This window comes from Gopherus evgoodei, unplaced genomic scaffold, assembly GCF_007399415.2.
Source record: "Gopherus evgoodei ecotype Sinaloan lineage unplaced genomic scaffold, rGopEvg1_v1.p scaffold_40_arrow_ctg1, whole genome shotgun sequence".
Taxonomy (NCBI): Eukaryota; Metazoa; Chordata; order Testudines; family Testudinidae; genus Gopherus; species Gopherus evgoodei.
The window spans coordinates 2,138,401-2,157,602 of record NW_022060061.1 but is presented as its reverse complement, the minus strand read 5'-3'; the positions used below and the strand labels follow the sequence as shown (position 1 = coordinate 2,157,602).

General features: G+C 55.5%; 1 protein-coding gene across 13 annotated transcripts in view; it reads right to left on the bottom strand.

The window, feature by feature from the left end:
- CACNA1A (calcium voltage-gated channel subunit alpha1 A) overlaps positions 1-19,202 on the bottom strand; it is a 180,588-nt gene that overhangs the window by 58,918 nt on the left and 102,468 nt on the right. For 9 of the 13 annotated variants that reach the window (XM_030546108.1, XM_030546115.1, XM_030546107.1 and 6 more), the window contains exons 21-30: positions 15,849-15,987; positions 15,225-15,354; positions 12,463-12,522; positions 11,208-11,314; positions 7,312-7,323; positions 4,142-4,241; positions 3,505-3,665; positions 2,029-2,169; positions 1,219-1,420; positions 107-271 (exon numbers count right to left, since the gene is read on the bottom strand). In XM_030546108.1, the coding sequence (XP_030401968.1) occupies positions 107-271; positions 1,219-1,420; positions 2,029-2,169; positions 3,505-3,665; positions 4,142-4,241; positions 7,312-7,323; positions 11,208-11,314; positions 12,463-12,522; positions 15,225-15,354; positions 15,849-15,987 (1,217 nt within the window). The remainder of the gene's footprint in view (positions 1-106; positions 272-1,218; positions 1,421-2,028; positions 2,170-3,504; positions 3,666-4,141; positions 4,242-7,311; positions 7,324-11,207; positions 11,315-12,462; positions 12,523-15,224; positions 15,355-15,848; positions 15,988-19,202) is intronic. The other 4 variants (XM_030546112.1, XM_030546113.1, XM_030546116.1 and 1 more) reach the window with 1 other exon arrangement.

The window sequence follows — 19,202 nt, the reverse complement described above, 5'->3', positions numbered from 1 at the left end:
ATGGCAGCTATGCAGGAGGGGCCCATGACTGCTCTGCCAGGCACGGTACAGCCGGCATCTCATACCCTGGTCAATACTGCCCCAGTCCCGCCTGGGGGTCACTCACCTTCATCATTAGGACAATGGTGTTGAGGGCGATCATGGCCATGATGGTGTACTCAAAGGGCGGCGACACCACGAATTGCCACATGCGGTACTGAAAGCTCTGCTTGTTCTGAGGCATATGGCGGGTCAGGGGCTTGGCACTGATGGCAAAGTCGATGCAGGCTCTCTGCGGAGAGGACAGACATAGCCACTAGAGCGGGAGGCGAGGAAGGGGCTCCTGGCCACCAGCGTCAGGATGGGGGCGGGGACGATATAGGGGCAGCCCAGGCCAAGAGACTCTGAACTGGCTGAACCCCATGCGCAAAGGACAGCTCGACCTTTGTGGCGGGTCAAAGGATGCTCTCTGGCCTGGGTGAAGGGGGAGATCAGTGTAGATCGTCGTAACGGGGCCAGCGTAAATCATCATTTCTCCCACAAAGTGAATGGAGATTTTCACCAGCTGGCGACATGACCCTATGCACTGGTCATCGTGGGGGCCATCCCAGCTCAAGCCCCCCCGGTTCTTCAGGCCACCTGAAAGCTCAGCAGCCCCTGGTTTCCTGTGGCCCCTTAGGGAAGCTCCTTGCAAACCACTGGCCTTTCTCCGGTGCCCCCATGCCCTGATTCACAGATGCTACGGCCAGAAGGGACCCTGCTGTGACCTTCCTGTCTAACACGGGCTACCCCTGCGCAGCTGCTGCTGTTCTCCCTCCCCTCCGCTCGCTGGGGATTTGAACCGACAATCTCTAGCACCAGAAGCAGGAGCCAGACCCGTCCCACCAGGCCAACTGACCTGAGAAACTGAGGCATGGAGAGGGGAAGAGACCTGCCCAGGGTCACCCAGAGAACTGGGAACAGAGCTTGCTCACAAATGAGCTTGCAGGGGGCAATGCGGGAGCTCTCCCGAGCGGCTCAGCGGTGTGATCTGGCCTTGAGCCCTTCCAGGGAGCACATCGGCACTGGGCGAACAGCTTGAATTCCTTCCTGCGTGACAGTCCCAGGCCCTGCAGCAGCTGCTCCAGGGCATGCCACGGTGCTAACGGCGAAAGGCATGGTGGCGGGGGCATGGCCGCTGGGCACTGCCGTGGGGGGGACAGGGACAGATCAGCGTGGACCCCCTGACTCAGGCTGCACCTCGTTCTTTTCCAGGCTGTATTCCTCCATCATCTTATCCCCCTGCTCCTGGAACGTGATGATGATCAAGGCCACGAAAATGTTCACAAAGAAAAACGGGAAGACCACGAAGTAGACAACGTAGAAGATGGACATCTCCATACGATAGCCGGGGCTGGGGCCCTGGTTCTCATACGTGGCGTCCACCGAGTGCTTGAGGACTCTGCAGTGGGGAAGGAAGGAAGGTGGAAGGGGAGGGAAGAAAGGGAGAAAGAGAGAGAAAAACAGCTGCAAGAAGTTGTCAGTTTAGGCCCAATAGAAATTCCCGTCCACAGCTAGGCTCATGCTGTGCTAATACCCTGGTCATATGGCTGAGGGACATGCAGCCTAGAGGGTGCAAGGGCCAGATCTTCATCGGGTGTAACTCAGCACAGCTTCAATGAAGTTATGCATCTACACCAGCTAAGGAGCTACGGTCACGCAGCACATGAGTGGCAGAGCTGGGAACAGAACCCAAGAGTCCTGAAGCTCAGTCACACGCCCGTCTTTCCTTTTCACCCATGAGGGGCTACCATTCTCCCCATTTTACAGAGGGGGAAACCGAGGCACGGAGAGGGGAAGTGACATGCTCAGAGTCACCCAGCAGGCCAGTAGGACCCAGGTCTGCTGAGTCACACTCTGGTGCTCTAGTCATTGCATCTGACTGCTCCAGGCTGAACCAGCTACGTTCAGCTGTGATCTAAGCGATGCTTCGCCCCAGATCTCAGAGAGGAAAGGCTAACCCTAGCCCTCTCCTGCACACGCTGGCCCATCCCTGCGGCAGCTCCTTACTGTGGCCAGCCTTCCCCCGTGGACACAGTGAAGAGCGTCAGGAGTGCCCACAGCACGTTGTCATAGTGGAACTCGTATTTCTTCCACTCTCGCTTCTGGGCTTTCACTTCGTTGTCCTTCTCGTAGACCAGGTACTCGCCCCTGGGGACGAACAGACACCGTCAGCTGGACAGCCAGGAGGGCTGGGGCACAGCACTGGACGCCTAAGGCCAGCTCCTGATCTCACAGGCTTGGGGGCAGATCCTGAGCAACCCTGGCTTCACGCTGGCTAGGGGGCTCGATTCTGCTCCTGTTCGTGCTGGCTGCACATTTGTGTCATGCCACTGCAGCAACTGCTGATCACCCCCATGAGCGAGTAGGGACCCATGGGCTCAGCTCTCCATCATGCCTGAGCAGAGCTCGAGGGCAGTGGGGTGTGGGAGGGTGGACAGGGACCTGATCACAGCAGTCTGACCCCCAGCCACCTGGTCCAGAGTAACTGAACCTGCAGGAGGCAGCTTTAGCTCAGATCACTGGTACCAGGTCTTAAAAGGCATAGGGGCCCTCACTCTACCATGCTCCCTTCCCTCCCCTATGTCAACTGGGCCGGAGGGAACTCTGCAAGGGAACTCGCCGGCTGTTTTCAGATCACTCGGTACGTCTCATAAGCCACCTCACTGACTTTAGGGCCTGAGTCTGATCTAATTTTCTCCAGTGTCAATAAGCGTCACTTTACTGAATCCTGGAAGCTACCCCAGAGCAAGAGGAGAATCAGGCTGCTAGAGTCTGAACTGCTGACCCATCTGGGGCCTCTTGCCCTGATGTAAATCACAAATAGCCCCAGTAATATCAATGGAGCAACACCAATTCACACCATTGAAAGATCTGGCCCCACTGCAGCTGTGGCCAATTTACACCAGCTGGGATTCTGACCCCCGTGACTCCAATGGAGCAATGTTAGTTTACACCAGCTGAGGATCTGACCCCGTTGACTCCAGCAGGGCAATGCTGATTTACACCAGGCGGGGAGTTACCTGGGTGTCACACTGGCGTATGTGAGAGAAGTCGGTCATTGTCATTTCTACCCTGTTCCTTACACACCCGCTGTGAATCTGTGAATCTCTGCCTGGCTCCACCTACCGAGAGCCAGGGGGCAAAGAAAGCTGCCAAGAGGGACATGATAAGAGTGAGTGGCAGCGACTCTAAGGGGGCGTAGGAACAAGCTGGGCTATAAATCCGGAGTGACTCCACTGAAATCAATGCCGTTGTGCCACTGCAAACTCAACGCTAAGTGAGAAGAGGGCGAGGTCCAGGCACCGTCTTTGCATTGGCTGCCACCTTTGTGTAGCTAGGCTACCCTCCAACGCGCCCCGGAGGCCAAATGGGAAAAGTGACGCTGCCTGCTGAGAAGTTGCTGAGGAATTGGAAGCACTAGGAGCCCAGGGATGGGTTGGGCCATGGCCAGGTGCAGAGATACAGAGGAAGGTGGCTCCGTACCTACAGTCCTTCTCAAACTCCTTGGACTCATCTGTGCAGTAGAAAAACTTGCCCTTGAAGAGCTGGACGGCCACCACGGCGAAGATGAACATGAAGAGCATGTAGACGATGAGGATGTTGAGGACATTTTTGAGAGAGTTCACCACACAGTCAAAGACAGCCTGGAACGGACAGGGGGCCCAGTCAGGACTGCAGAGTCCACACTAAACATGTTCTGCCCTCGAGTCCCACTTGGCCTGGGCCCATCTCCATATAGCCAAAAAAATGCCCCTTTCCCAAGCATGGCGCTCTCCAGTCAGGTCCCACCTGGGCTTTTAGGAACTGGCTGCCTATTTTTGAGGGGTTGAATCCCCAGAGATTGGCCTCACTGAGGTCACAGAACAAGGCCATGCCAGAGCTGGGGATAGAATCCAGGAGTCCTGGTCCTCAGGTCCCCTGCTCTACCCCCGAGACCTCCCAGAATCAAGAACAGAACCCAGGAGTTCTGACTCTGCACTAACAACTAGAGACCACTCCTTCCCATAGCTGAGAATAGACCCCAATCTCCTGTCTCCCAGCCCCCTTTTCTGACTCCCCACCTGATCCTGCAAACCCCTGCACAACTCCTTTATGTGCCTTCAACCATCCCTGCACCTACCTTGAGCTTTGGCAATCGCTTGATGGTTTTCAGGGGCCTGAGGACGCGGAGGACACGTAATGATTTGATGGTGTTAATGTCCTTCCCTTTGCTGCTGCCTCTGTAGAGACACGTTGGGTGGGGGTGGGAGAATGGGGAGAGAGAGAGGCGATGAGGCCCAGGCCCCTTGTGCCATTCTAGACACAGGGTTTTTCACTGAGGTCCATTCCCCTGGGCGCGGGGCACCCACCTGTTGGTGGGAGACTCTGGGTTACTGGGTCACTCCCAAGTGACTCATCTACCAGCCTGGGCCATCCCTTCTCTCTCCTCCTCACCTCCTGCACTCACCAGCAGCCATTAGGAGGTGCTGTTATCACACACCACTAACTCGGCCCTTTTCTCACTATCCTGGAGAGGGTGGCGCTCAAGAACTTAATATATTTTATGTTTCTCCACCTATGTATCTGCAGTTTCTACCTATCCATGCATCCATGGACCCATCCATCCACTCTACTTACCTATCTATAGTGTCTTCCCATCCATCTATCCACAGATCCATCCACTCTACCTACCTACCTATGATGTCCTTCCATCCATCCACTCTACCTATCTTTGGTGTCATTCCATCCATGGATGCATCCATTCATCCACTCTACCTACCGATCTATCCATCCATCCACGGATCTGTCCATCCATCCACTCTGTCTACCTATGATGTCTTTCCATCCATCCACAGCCAGCCCCCGTGGTTCTCTCTGGCTGCCTAGCTCCCAGCCTGGGCTGGCTGGCGTCACCCTAAGTGCTGGTCCACAGTGAGCACCCTTGATCACACAGATCGCACACCTGCAGGGAGTGTAGAGTGATTTAAGTTTGCCCAGCTGATGGGTGGCATCCAGGACTGGGGAACACCTCCACTCCAGCACCCTACCAGAAAGAAAATCCTGACTCCTACTAGAAAAACCCATGTAGTTCACCCTCCCTGGGACATTGTCATTCAATGCTGAAATGCCGCAGTCTGAACAACCACCTTGTTCTTTGTCTTAGAAGTAATTTCCACAGAGCCAGCAGCACTTACCAAAGCGTGATCTGCAGACACCTCCACAAAGAGAGAAGGCAAGGCAGAAGGAACTCCTCCGCTGGGCAGCGGGGAAGGTCCCTGCACCAAGTGTTTGCTCTTCTACAACATCTTTCATCCAAGGACCTCAAAGCTCTTTACCAAGGTCGGTATCATTCTCCCCATTCAATACATGGGGAAACTTAGGTACTGAGTGGGGAAAGGACTTACCTATGGCAACTTCAGGAATTGGTGGCATGGGCGCAAACAGAACTCAGGAGTCCTGGCTTCTGATCCTCTGCTCTAACCACCAGAGCACACTCCCACTTGGAAGTGGAAACCGAACCCAGGAGCTCTGGCTCCCAGCTCCCTGCACTAACCACTAAAGTACATATCCCCACTTGTTACAAATAGCTGAGGCAAATGGCAAGCGCCGTGTCACATCCAGGGAGATGGGAAATTCAGTCTCATCTATTCAGTAGTTTTCCCCACTGTGAAATTCCTTTAATCATCTTCCGTCACTGCACACACATGATTTTTTTTTTTTACCACCAGGGAAAGGGGCTGGGGTGTGGGCCCTGGAGCCTGAACATGTCCTGGCTACAGATACAAGCCAGGCAGCTTTCCCATGCACACCCTGCCAAGTGTGATCCCTGTTGTGGGGAGCAGGGGGTGAAGCCTTCATGGCCCATTCAATCCTGGCTTTGTTGGCAAGGCTGCCAATGAACAGGGATGGAGATCGCTGATTGTGAGGGTGGTGGTTTGGGGCCACAGACATCTGTCCCCTGGGGATCAAGGCTGAGACCCAGCAAATTCATTCCTCACAGAGGCCTCATTATCCACATTTTATAGACAGGAAAACTGAGACAGAGTGGCTATGCAACTTACCCATGGCTACTTTGGGAGTTACCAGCACAAGAGGAGTACCTGTGGTTGGCAGATGGGACTGATGTTTGGTGACAGGAAAAGTCCCTATTTATTATTAGCTGCACGCTAAGAAGCCCTGTGTTCCAATGGCTCAGTCCCTAGAAGGGGCAGGACGGGAGCTCCTTCCAGCCCCAGATCTCAGCGCAGACTGCCTGGCACTCTCAGTTCCTCTTCTCCCCAGCACAGATTGGGCCGCACGGGCAGATCCAGTCCAGAAAGTGCTGGATGTAGGAAAATTCAATAACCCTGGGCCTGGTTCCCAGCCTGGGACAGGGGCTACGCTCTGACCATGGGTGCCTCCGGTATATGGGACGGCGGAGAGCTGGGCCACAATCTCCCCCAAAGCCGGCCCCACCATGGAGGGGTGGAGTGGAACTGCTTCATGCCGAGCTGATGGAGACTGGTGATTGTTCCCACAGGGCTTCTCACTGTGAGTTCCCTGCTGCTCATAACAACACTTTATCCATCACGAGCTCCTGTAAGGGACTTTGCAAACATTCATTCACTCTCACACCATTGGTGGGGGGAAGGGAAAGTCAGTATTATCCCTATTTCAGAGAAGGGGGAAGTGAAGCAGAGAGAGAGAGAAACTGATCTGACCGAGGTCACACAGCGCATCAGTGGCAGAGCTGGGGATAGAACCCAGGAGTCTTAGCTCCTAGTTCCCCATGTTCTAACCACTAGACCCCATTCTCCTACCAGAATTGGGAACAGAACACAGGCATTCTGCCTCCCAGTTCCCTGCCTGTAGCAATGGACCCCACTCCCTCTTCTCAGTAGAAGGTCACCAGGTGCGGATTTCAAAGGCACAATGTTGTGAAAGGTTTCAGACTAGCAGCCGTGTTAGTCTGTATCCGCAAAAAGAACAGGAGGACTTGTGGTACCTTAGAGACTAACAAATTTATTTGGTGCGAAAGGCACCAAAGTGCTGTGTACAAGGGAACCATGTCCTTAGAGGGGACCCACTGTCCCATTTCGGGAGACCCTGTTCCAGCACAGGACCAAGAGAGAGGCAACAGGGTGCCCTACGCATGGGGGCCAGAGAAATCTGGGTGGGTGTCCAGCAGAAGGGTCAGTGACAAGGATCGACCTGAACGAGTGATGGACAGATCTCCCATTCAAAGCAAGGCATGACCATGAGCACAGGGAAATAAAGAGAACATACAGAGCATGTGTACGGGGGAGAGAGAGAGAGAGAGAGAGACATTACCGTGAGTTGCTCCTGTGTCAGGTGGCAGTGAAGGGGGAAAGACAAGGAGAGGTGAGTGACAACCAGAGAGAAAACACACGAGACGCACCCCAACAAAAACCACCAAATGGGCTGTCCCCACACCGGCGCTGCTCTTGGAACCCCCAGCGCCCTGCTCAGGGCTTCACACATGCTCCTCCTCGTTCACCTCCTGGCCAGGGGATGGACTGAGCTGGGATGAGCAAGGTCAGGAGGCCGGTGTCAGGAGAACCTGAAAGCCAGATCAAGGCTTGACAGCTGGATCCAGGATCTGGTACCAAACAGGCCATTTTCCAACAGCTGGAGGATTCCCTGCATGTGGATGAGCTTTTAAATCATTAACAGAGGGACAAATCCTCAGCGTTTACTCCTCGCTTACCCAGCATTCACTCCTCCCTTACTCTGGGTTTGGCCTTTCCTTACTCCGACAAAACTACTAGAGAAGTCAAATAAATTGAGGACAACTGACCAAACTGTGAATTCCCTACTCCAGGTTTACTCCCTCCCTACTCCAGGGTTACTCCCTCCCTACTCCAGGTTTACTCACTCCTTACTTGGGCAAAACTCCCAGTGAAGTCAAACAAATTGAGGGTGGTGTAAATTGACAGAGTTGCATTGACTTCAATACAGCTGTGTTGACTGACACCAGCTTTTGGCCCCCTGGGGGCACAGCCTCTGCTCTCAGTTACACTGGTGTAACTGCTGACTTCAGGGAAGGTACCCTGGATTTCCGCCAGTGTGGAAGGAGAATGGGGCCACACATCACATACGACGGCAAGTCCAATCAGCGCCCCTCAGGCCTCTTGCCACCAGCCCAGCTGGGAATAACTGTGGTCAGAGAAGCTTGTGATAGAGCTAGAATCCAGCTGTCGAGACCCTGGGATGGCGGGTGCTGATGCAGCAGCATGATCGAACGTGGTACGGTGGAGAGCAGCGTACGCAGCCCAGTGAGACAGTAATGCAGCACAGCACAACAGCAAGAGCTACTTTTCGTGTGTTACTGAAATGGACGCCATTGGCTCAAACTGGCTCTAGGCTAATGCTGGACTCTTATGAAACGGACATGAAACAGGGTGAAATAAACCAGGGTAAGGGTGGGGAGAGAGGTGGGGAGGGAGAAAGCTGAGAGTTCTCTTCAGGAGAGGCAGGTGGATTCAATCAATGGGGGAAACGTCTCTCTGGCAGGGGTGAGCAAACTGACGGGAAAAGATCCGCACGCGTCCCCCACCCCATAGCCTTTTGGATGGGTCTGAAATGTTCGGTTAACCCTTTAAAACCCATTCTTCCCTATATCTGCAGTGCCTCTTGAAGGATTAGATACAAAATGGGTCTTGGCTTCGCCAACACACTCCACTCCCTCAAATTACACAGCCCAGCTGCCGCCCAGTTCACCCCGCCCCCCGTGAATCTGGATTCCACCCATGATTTCACCAAACCCTCCTTGAGGCATGCTGATCACACCACCCGGTCTCAGGTTCAAAGGGAAAAGGGCAGGTCTGGTGAGATCTCCCTGGTCGGCTTTGGAGGGTCACCCTGAAGTAGCCACTACTGCAGGCCTCAGGGCTAGCCCAGCCCGCATCCCTGCCGTTACAACTACCGTGGGCTACTGCAGGGGTGCAGAACCACTGGGGCACGGGTTTGACCTGGCCACACATTCCTCTCCTCTACAGCCCCCTGGACCGTGCACATGGGCTCTGTGAGGATGGCAGAGCCAGTCTGGGGCTCCCTGCAGTGGAGGGTGCTCTTTGGGAGGGGGGCAGCAGAGCCATTCCCCTAAGGCCCCTTTGCACCAGCCAAGCTAGCCCCCAGGGACTAGGACGCAAGGCTATGGATGGCCCTGACTCGTCTACACCAGTGTCATGACGCCGGGGTGGGGGAGAGTGGAACCAGGTGCCAGAGCTCTGCTTCAGCCCAGTTCAGAATGAACTCTCTCTAGAGAGTCAGGATATTTAACGAGCAGGGGGCCCCCCTCTCCGCCCCACCACACTGCAGCAGCAGCTGCCTCCAGCCTGAGCTGCTAGTCCTGGATGGGGACATGGCATTCACAGCCTGAGCTTTCCATTCCCGTCCCTGCTCCTGCACAGGCCAGGGCACATCAACCCTGCAAACTCTGGGTTTCCCCAGGGAACGGACAGACCCTGACACCTGGGGGATGCATCAAGACCACCGGACCCTGGTCCAAACCCCGGCCGTGCCCAGTGGTACCAGCTGGGAAGGTGTCTCTCGCTGTCCTGACCCAAAGGACCAACCACTCCAGGGAGTTCAAGTTCTGGGACCTATTTTGGTCTCTCTGCCAATGAGGAGTCCAATTAAGGCTGCTGGCAATGGTGTTTCGTGGATGCGAAGTGGGTGCCTGGTCCCACTGGGGAAAAGGCTGAGACCCCTCAGAGTCCTCTCACACACAGGCCGTCAGATGGCCATTACCAATCCAGCCTCGACTGCGCTTGTGACCTCCAAGTGAGAAGGCAGCACCAAATACCCCGATGCGGCCAGTCCTCGGGCACGGCGGGCACCGAAAAGGGACGGCTCGTCCAACAGCCACAGCAGTTTGCCCAGCTCCACACAGAGGGTCAGGAATGGCTGGGGAAGCCCCTGTGCCTCCCAGCACAGACCATGCAGGGGGAGGATCAATCGGTGGGACAGCGCCGGGCATGCGTGGGGAGGGGGGAGATGCACATTCTGGGGGTGCAGCTGGCTGTACCATCCAGCCCCTCTGGGAGCTGGTCCCTTTGGTAATGCCCATTCTCCCTGCCCACCAGTAGTGATGCCCAAGGATCCCAGCAGGCAGTCATGAGAGATGCTGCTCAGCGTGCTGTTTCCCTGCAGCAGGAGAGCTCGCCACTGGCGGTGACCCACCAGGACCCCGAGGGCTCTCCTGGCTCACATGTGTGTTTACACACGTCCTCCCATAATGACCACAGAACCCCAACTATTTGCTGACCCTTGTGTGTTGCTTCATCAGGGCACAGAAGCTGCTCATGGGTTGAGAAAACCAACACTGGAAACACAGTTGCTAATCCACCGAACTGGTGCAATTCTCGCCCTCTCTAGCTGTACGTGCCCCGATGGGCCGGCTCTCACAACCTGCCAGGTGCAGCACCCTCTCACCATGTGAGAGATGGACAAGCAGCGGGGCCCAGCACCACTCGCAGAGCTGGGAAGGAGAACCCAGAAGTGCTCTAATGATCACAGCACACTCCTCTCCAGAGCCAGGGGTAAAACCCAGGAGTCCAGACACCCGCTCCCCACGCTCTAATCCCTGGACCTCACTCCCCTCCTGGAGTTGAGGAAAGAATCAGGAGCTACCTGCTCTTAACTACTAGACTCCAGTCCTGCATTTGAGGCTCCCCCAGGTGTTGGGTTCTGACTAGCACAGCGAAACCCTTTCTCCAAACAGGCCCTTGCTGCCTCTGGGCTTCTGTTCAGCAAGGGATCTGCCAGGCCAGTCCCCGGGTGGCAACAGAACATCACTGTGCTAATGGCTTGGGTGGCATCATGGTGCCAGGCCCTGAGAATCCTGCTCCTGAAGCCAATGGCGCTGGGCCTGACCTGGGTCTGCGTGCACCAGGCTCCCTTCCGGGGAGCTCCTGCTCGAGACTCCGCTCCTTTGGCCCTGCGGCCGAGGCCTTGGTTGTGGGGACTGCACGGCTAGGATGGACAGCCTTTACCTGACCCTTGGGAGTGGCTCCACATGCTAGGGGCATCCCAAGCTGGCGGGGAGGTTGCTCCACCATTCCATGCATGATCTGTGATTGGCTGGGTGGGTGGTAGCGAATGGGAGAGCCCTGTCATGCAACGAGCAAATTGGGGCCTTTCCCACCTGCCCAGCCAGGAGCTGGGTTCGGGAAGGAGTGCGAGAGCTCCAGCAGGAAACTCACGTGAAGGCAAAGGCCACCAGAGCTCCGCTGACCACGATGAAATCCAGGATGTTCCACAGGTCCCGGAAATAGGCGCCTTGGTGAAGCACCAGCCCCAGGTCGACCATCTGTGGCAGGGAGCGGAGCACAGGCAGAGGGTCAGCCGGGGCGGTTCGCTCCATGGTGGCTGCTGCTGAGGGGGAAAAGGCTGCTCCCCTTTTCAATCACACTTCACTCTGCTCAGACCCAGGTCCCAGCGCGCTCAGCAGAGCAGGGGCCAACCCACTACCTTCCTTTCACACAGAGGGAAACTGAGGCACAGTGTGGGGACATAACTTACTCAAGGGAGGGCTGGAACCAAATCTCCTGAGTCTAAAAGGAGCCAGGCCTGTTCTGCTAGGGACAAGATGGAGGGACAAGAGCCACCCAGCCGCTGGCAACATCTGGGCTTTAAGGGCACTTTCTTCCCAAGCTTAATTCAAACTGACCCAGAGGCAACCCTGCCACTGCTGAGCGCCCGCCAGTGACTGAGAGGGGGAACTTGGTCTCCAGCTCCCTGCTCCTCATCCAGGGCCCCCATCTCCTCAGCTCTCTCTGCGGCTCTTTGCTGCTGCTTCCTGGGGCACTTCGTTTCATAAGCCAGCCCTGTTATCACATGAAGGAGACGGGGCCCCGTTGGCCTGCCTCTGGCTCCTTCCATCCCAGCCTCCGCCCCAGCAGATAGTCCCGTCTTCGCACCCCCCAAGTTCTCCAGGGCTCAGCGTGCCCCTTTGCACAGCCACAGGCATCCCTCTGCCGCTACCCTGCCTAGCCCTTCCCTGGGCTGGATTCCAGACCTCCACCCCTCCGTTATGGGTTTGCCCCACACCTACCCTCCCCCCCCCAAGTTCTACCCTTCCAGCTCTGCAAGCCTCATCCCCTCTCAGCTGCGTGGGAAGGAAATGCTGGCAGAGCCACTGGAAGGGACCAGTCTCCTCTCAGCTTCCCCCCTTCCCTGACCTGGCCGGGAATGGACAGGCTCCAGGATGAGGTTCCATCCCCTCCTCCCAGGCTGGAGGCCCCCCCAAGGAAGAACTGACGGGTGGTCCATACACACAGCGTCTGCCCTGTTACACTGAGCCCCACTTGGGTTGGTAACATGGGAGGGTGAGCTCATCCTTTCTCTGCAGCCGCACCAGGGCTGGTGGCTGGGTCAACCACTGGAGAGATCTCCTGCAGTGGGTAAATCCTCCCCTCCCTGCGATACGGCCCAAGCCCTGGACCCTGCCGGACTCACCTTAATGACCATCTCAAAGGTGAAGACACCCGTGAAGACGTAGTCAAAGTAGCGCAGAACCTTTGGGGGAGAAGAGAGGGTGGATCTCAAATGCCCCTTTGGCTCCTCTTGCTAGCACCCCAGGGCAGGAGGAGACCCTGCCTGAATCCCACTGCAGCCAGGGCCTGGCCTAGCAGGTCCAGGATCCCCGGCTGAGGCTTGCACAAGGGGGGCCAGGCAGTGTCTATTCCAGGAGTGGTTTGGTGAGGCTGTCGGAGACCCACCAGGCTCACAGTGAGCAGAAGCCACCAAGGGGAACGGCCCAGATTCAGACCAGCGATAGCCCATCCCCAACCTCTATGGCCTCCAGGAGCAACACAAGGCCTATGGAGTGCAGGCGTCACATCTCCCCATGGGTCTCTGGGGGGTGCTTCCATGGGGATGACCTTTGGATGGGGTTTTCAGCCCCCCGTGCCATTAGGGTCCCCAATCATAATCTTAGGGTGGGTGCAACCTGTGGCCATAGATACCCCAGGCACTCCCAGCGAGTGTCAAGGTGGGAACCCCGGTGTCCTAGTCAGACTCCAACATGGGTCCTCTCTGTTCCATCTCCCTCAAACTCCCCTTCAGCAGTTACAGGCAGACAGGGGATTCTTCACTTCCTGACCCAGTATGTTGTCCTGCCTTGGCGCCTGGCTGTTAAACAGCTGCTGAGCCCCACCTGGGAGAGGGCTGAACTGCCACGGTGAGTGCGTGATCCCAGTAAGGTGCTGCTGTGTGGCTGCTGAAGAGCTGTTGTGCCCCACCCCAGAGGCGGCTGCATACTAGTGCCAGGCACAGCCATTCTTTGCGTTCAGTTAACACAAGGCTTTACGAGCCCTCCTTCGGAGATGCACCAGCTTGTTATCACCCTCACTGGGGGCTGCAGAAGCGGCATGCAGGGAAGGGGAAAGCAAAGGAGGCCCGGGCCTTGGTGAGACCTGCCTCCCCGCCCCCTTTGGGGATGCTGCTCTAATTCTTTCACTCTGCTCTCCCAGCAGGCCTGGGCATGCGGGAGTTGGCCAGCCAGGCTCTCAGAGAGGAAACTGCAGTGTCAGCTGCCGGGAGAGCTGGGTGGTGATTTATGGAGCTCTCACTCCCGGCTGCCTCCCTCCTAACCTACTTTAGGACAACTGCAGTGCTGCAGAAAAGCACGAGGAAGGGCAGAAGCCTTTGGCTTTATTTTGGGAAGGGGCAGGTGCTAACAGTTGCACCTTCTGTGCTGGGCTCCAATGTCAGGGGGGTGGCACCGGGGCAGCCTGCTTCCTGTTCACTCCCCAGGCACTGTCTCTCTAGCTTTCAGTGTCAGTTTAGCCCAGCAGAAAGTTGCCAGTTTGGCGTCCCTAGAGAGTGGAGGGCACAGCCTGTGGGGTAGTAGGGCAAGCTCCCCCTATATGTCATCCCCACCAATATGCCTCAGCCATGCTGCAAAGATCCCTTGTTAGGAGTGTTAATATAAGAATGGCCAGACTGGGTCAGACCAAAGGTCCATCTAGCCCAGTATCTGTCTACCGACAGTGGCCAATGCCAGGTGTCCCAGAGGGAGTGAACCTAACAGGTAATGATCAAGTGATCTCTCTCCTGCCATCCATCTCCATCCTCTGACAAACAGAGGCTAGGGACACCATTCCTTACCCAGCCTGGCTAATAGCCATTTATGGACTTAACCTCCATGAATTTATCCAGTTCTCTTTTAAAGCCTGTTACAGTCCCAGCCTTCACAACCTCCTCAGGCAAGGAGTTCCACAGGTTGACTGTGCGCTGCGTGTAGAAGAACTTCCTTTTATTTGTTTTAAACCTGCTGCCCATTAATTTCATTTGGTGACCCCTAGTTCGTGTATTATGGGTATAAGTAAATAACTTTTCCTTATCCACTTTCTCCAGATCACTCATGATTTTATAGACCTCTATCATATCCCCCCTTAGTCTCCTCTTTTCCAAGCTGAAGAGGCCTAGCCTCTTTAATCTCTCCTCATATGGGACCCTCTCCAAACCCCTAATCATTTCAGTTGCCCTTCTTTGAACCTTTTCTAGTGCCAGTATATCTTTGTTGGGATGAGGAGACCATGTCTGTACACAGTATTCGAGAGGTGGGCGTACCATCGATTTATATAAGGGCAATAAGATACTCTCAGTCTTATTCTCTATCCCCTTTCTAATGATTCCTAAGATCCTGTTTGCTTTTTTGACTGCCTCTGCACACTGCGTGGACATCTTCAGAGAACTATCCACGATGACTCCACGATCTTTTTCCTGACTCGTTGTGGCTAAATTAGCCCCCACCATATTGTATGTATAGTTGGGGTTATTTTTTCCAATGTGCATTACTTTACATTTGTCCACATTAAATTTCACTTCCATTTTGTTGCCCAATCACTTAGTTTTGTGAGATCTTTTTAAAGTTCTTCACAGTCTGCTTTGGTCTTAACTATGTTGAGTAGTTTAGTATCATCTGTGAACTTTGCCACCTCACTTTTTACCCCTTTCTCCAGATCATTTATGAATAAGTTGAATAGGATTGGTCCTAGAACTGACCCCTGGCAGACACCACTAGTTACCCCTCTCCATTCTGAGAATTCACCATTTGTTCCCTGTCTTTTAACCAGTTCTCAATCCATGAAAGGACCTTCCCTTTTATCCCATGACATCCGAGATAGGCTCTGACTGCATTACCTAGAAAGGCAGAAGCCCTCAGCCTCCGCAGGGGTAGGGTGGGCTTGGCTCAGCAGAGCAGCAGGACTTACGTTGTTCCGGGTAGCATTGGGCTGCACGGGGTCCTCGGCGGCCAGCGCGATGCTGCTCATGGCGATCACCATCAGGATGCACATCTCAAAGTACCGCAGGTTCACGATGTAATGGCAGAGCCTGCGGAACCTGGGCCGGGCAAAGACGGCACATGGCACTCAGGGCCAGGGGCACCCAGACTCACTGTGTCGTCCCCCCCGGAGCAGACCAATGCACCCCTCTGGCCTGGTGTCCCCCCCATCCTGGAGCAGACCAGTGGGCCCCTCTGGTCTGGTATCCTCTTCACCCTGGAGCAGACCAATGGGCCCCTCTGGGCCAGCAGTCCGCCCTCTTTGCCACACCAGATCAGGATCACAGTTCATGAAGCCAATAGCTGACCCTCAGCCATGATCAATAGTTGATGTTTCAGAGTAAGGCGCAAACTCCCACAATGCACCTGGGCAGCTACGCCATGCTGTTGGGGTCCTCCCACCCCCAGGGCAGTCTGATGCAGGGAATTCAAACATAGGAGGGTTGGGTGCCCACTGGCCTCCTGCCCTCACTTAGAGGTGGGTGGTTCTGTTCCTGGCACGTGCCCACCACCTGCCCACTCCGTTCCCCGCCCCGGTGAGGGCCGTACTCACGGATTGGTGGTGGAGAGGATGAACATAGAGCTGTAGGGAACCATGGGCTTAGGTCCATTCTCCTCCTGCTCACCATCCTCCTCCTCTTTCTTCTCTTCCTCCTTCTTTGGCAGTGGGTCTGGATTGGCGTTTTTATTCACTGCACAGGGGAGAAGGGCGAAGGGAAGTGAAGTGGTCAGCACCGACCTGGGACCCCGGAACCAGACACGGCACAGCTGCTGCTTTCCTGCCAGCGTACAGGGGAGTTAGTGTCATCCCTGCAGGCACGGGCAGGGAGATCTGGGCCTGGCAAAGGTCACCTGAGACTACTGCTGCCGATGGGGAGCGTGGCTCCGGTCTGCATCGCTTTTTAACACTAATGGCATGCTGCCTCCCGTGCGTGGGGCTAGGGTTAAGGCAAGAGAGCTCCCTAACCCTCCTTAAGAAGGGGAGCTCAGGTGAGTCACACACCCAGAGCCTCGGGGACACACACACAGAGCCTCAGGGATGGACAGATGAACACACACACACATATACACACCCCTCAGGGACACACACACACACACACACAGAGCCTCGGGGACACACACGCACAGAGCCTCAGGGACGGGGACACACACACAGAGCCTTGGGGACGGACAGACGAACACACACTCGCACACACACACCCCTCGGGGACACATGGGCACACAGAGCTTCAGGGACAGGGACGGACACACACACACATACACACAGCCTTGGGGACACACACACACACACAGCCTCAGGGACACACACAGAGCATCAGGACAGGGACACAAACAGGGGCTTGGGGACGGACACACACACACACACACAACAGCCTCAGGGACAGACAGACAGACACACACACACATACACACACAGGCTCGGGGACAGACACACACACGCACAGCCTTGGGGACGGACAAACACACACACACACCCCTTCGGGGTGACACACACACACATGAGCCTCAGGGACAGGGATGGACACTCACACACAAACAGGGGCTTGGGGATGGACACACAGGCTCAGGGACAGACACACACACAGGCTTCGGGAAGGACAGACAAACATACACACCTTGGGGGGACACACACAGAGCCTCAGGGACAGGGACGGACACTCACACACACACAAATGGGCTTGGGGATGGACACACAGGCTCAGGGACAGACACACACACAGGCTTCGGGAAGGACAGACAAACACACACACCTTGGGGGGACACACACAGAGCCTCAGGGACAGGGACGGACACTCACACACACACAAATGGGCTTGGGGATGGACACGCGCACACACAAGCTGGGGGACAGACACACGCACAGGCTCGGGGACACACGCGCACACACCCACACAGGGTGTCTCCAAGGGGCGCCCTCGTGGCGCTGTGGCTCCAAGCGGCAATACACGGTCGGAGTATCCCAGAGCTGAAGGCCAGAAGGGACCATCAGACCATCTCGCTTGACCTGTGTGGTCACTGCCATTGACCCAGAGACTCCAGCAGGACTAAAGAGACGACACCGTGGTGGCCACAGATAGAGGCCCGCGGAGCTGGAGACACTCCCAGTGCGTGAAGCCTCAGCAATGGCAGGGAAGTGATTCGGAGACCCGCCCAGAGGGACCCAGCAGGTGCCCCACGCCCTATGCAGCAGAGGTAGGTGAACCCCCACCCCGCAAAGTCCCTGCCAATCTGACCTGGGGGAAATTCCTTCCCCACCCCAGATCGGGCAACCCTGAGCATGTGAGCCAGACCCACAGCCCGACATCTAGACAGAGGATTCTCTGTGCCCTCTCGGCGCACCGACTCACCCAACCGGTGCCTGTCTCTGCCTATGGCTGAGCTCTGATCCCTTCAGGGCTGATTTGTCTCCTAGAGGCCAGAGGTGCTGACTTCTGCCGACCCCCCTCTGCCCCCAGCCCCACCCCAACTCCAGCCCTGCCCCACCCCCATTCCAACCCCTTCCCCAAAGTCCCCACCCCAACTCCACCCCCTCCGTGCCCTTATTCTGACTCCTTCCCCAAATCCCCACCCCGGCCCCTCCTCCTCCCCTGAATGCGCCACGTTCCCGCTCCTCCCCATGCCCTCCCAGAGCTTGCTATGCTGTCAAACAGCTGTTTGGCGGTGGCAAGTGCTGAGAGGTTGGCGGAGGAGCGGGGACACAACGCACTCAGGGGAGGAGGTGGAGGTAGGACAGGGCAGCTTGGCTGCTGGTGGGTGCAGAACACCCACTGATTTTTCCCATGGGTGCTCCAGGGCTGGAGCATCCACGGAGTTGGCGCCTATGCTAGAGGCCCCACCTGATGGACATGGGCTACTCCCCCCCTAAATTGGGACCAGCCCTGAATCTCAGGAGAGATGCCCCCATGCATCTCACTCCCACACATAAGAACGGCCAGACTGGGTCAGATCAAAGGTCCATCTAGCCCAGTATCCTGTCTTCTGACAGTGGCCAATGCCAGGTGCCGCAGAGGGAATGAACAGAACAGGGAATCATCAAGTGATCCATCCCGTCGCCCACACCAGTCATGATTTTACAGACCTCTAGCATATCCCCCTTAGTTGTCTCTTTTCCAAGCTGAAAAGTCCCAGTCTTATTAATCTCTCCTCATACAGCGGCCGTTCCATCCCCCGAATCATTTTTGTTGCCCTTTTCTGAACCTTTTCCAAATCCTATATATCTTTTTTGAGACGGGGCGACCACATCTGCACGCAGTATTCAATATGGGGACATACCATGGATTTATATAGAGACAATATGATATTTTCTGCCTTATTATCTCTCCCTTTCTCAATGATTCCCAACATTCTGTTCGCTTTTTTTGACTGCAGCTGCACATTGAGCGGATGTTTTCAGAGAACTATCCACAGTGACTCCAAGATCTCTTTCTTGAGTGATAACAGGTAATTTAGACCTCATCATTTCATATGTAGAGTTGGGATGATGTTTTCCAAGGTGCATTATTTTGTATTTATCAACATTGAATTTCATCTGCCATTTTGTTGCCCAGTCACCCAGATTTGTGAGATCCCTTCGTAGCTCTTCGCAGTCTGTCTGGGACTTAACTATCTTGAGTAGTTTTGTATCATCAGCAAATTTTGCCATCTCACTGTTTACCCCTTTTTCCAGACCATTTATGAGTATGGTGACTAGGACTGGGCCCAGAGCAGACCCCTGGGGGACACCACTATTTACCTCTCTCCATTCTGAAAACTGACCAGCTATTCCTGCCCTTTGTTTCCTGTCTTGTAACCAGTTTCCAATCCATGAGAGCAGCTTCCCTCTTATCCCATGACAGCTCACTTTGCTTGCGAACCTTTGGTGAAGGACCTTGTCAAAGGCTTTCCGAAAGTCTAAGTACACTGTATC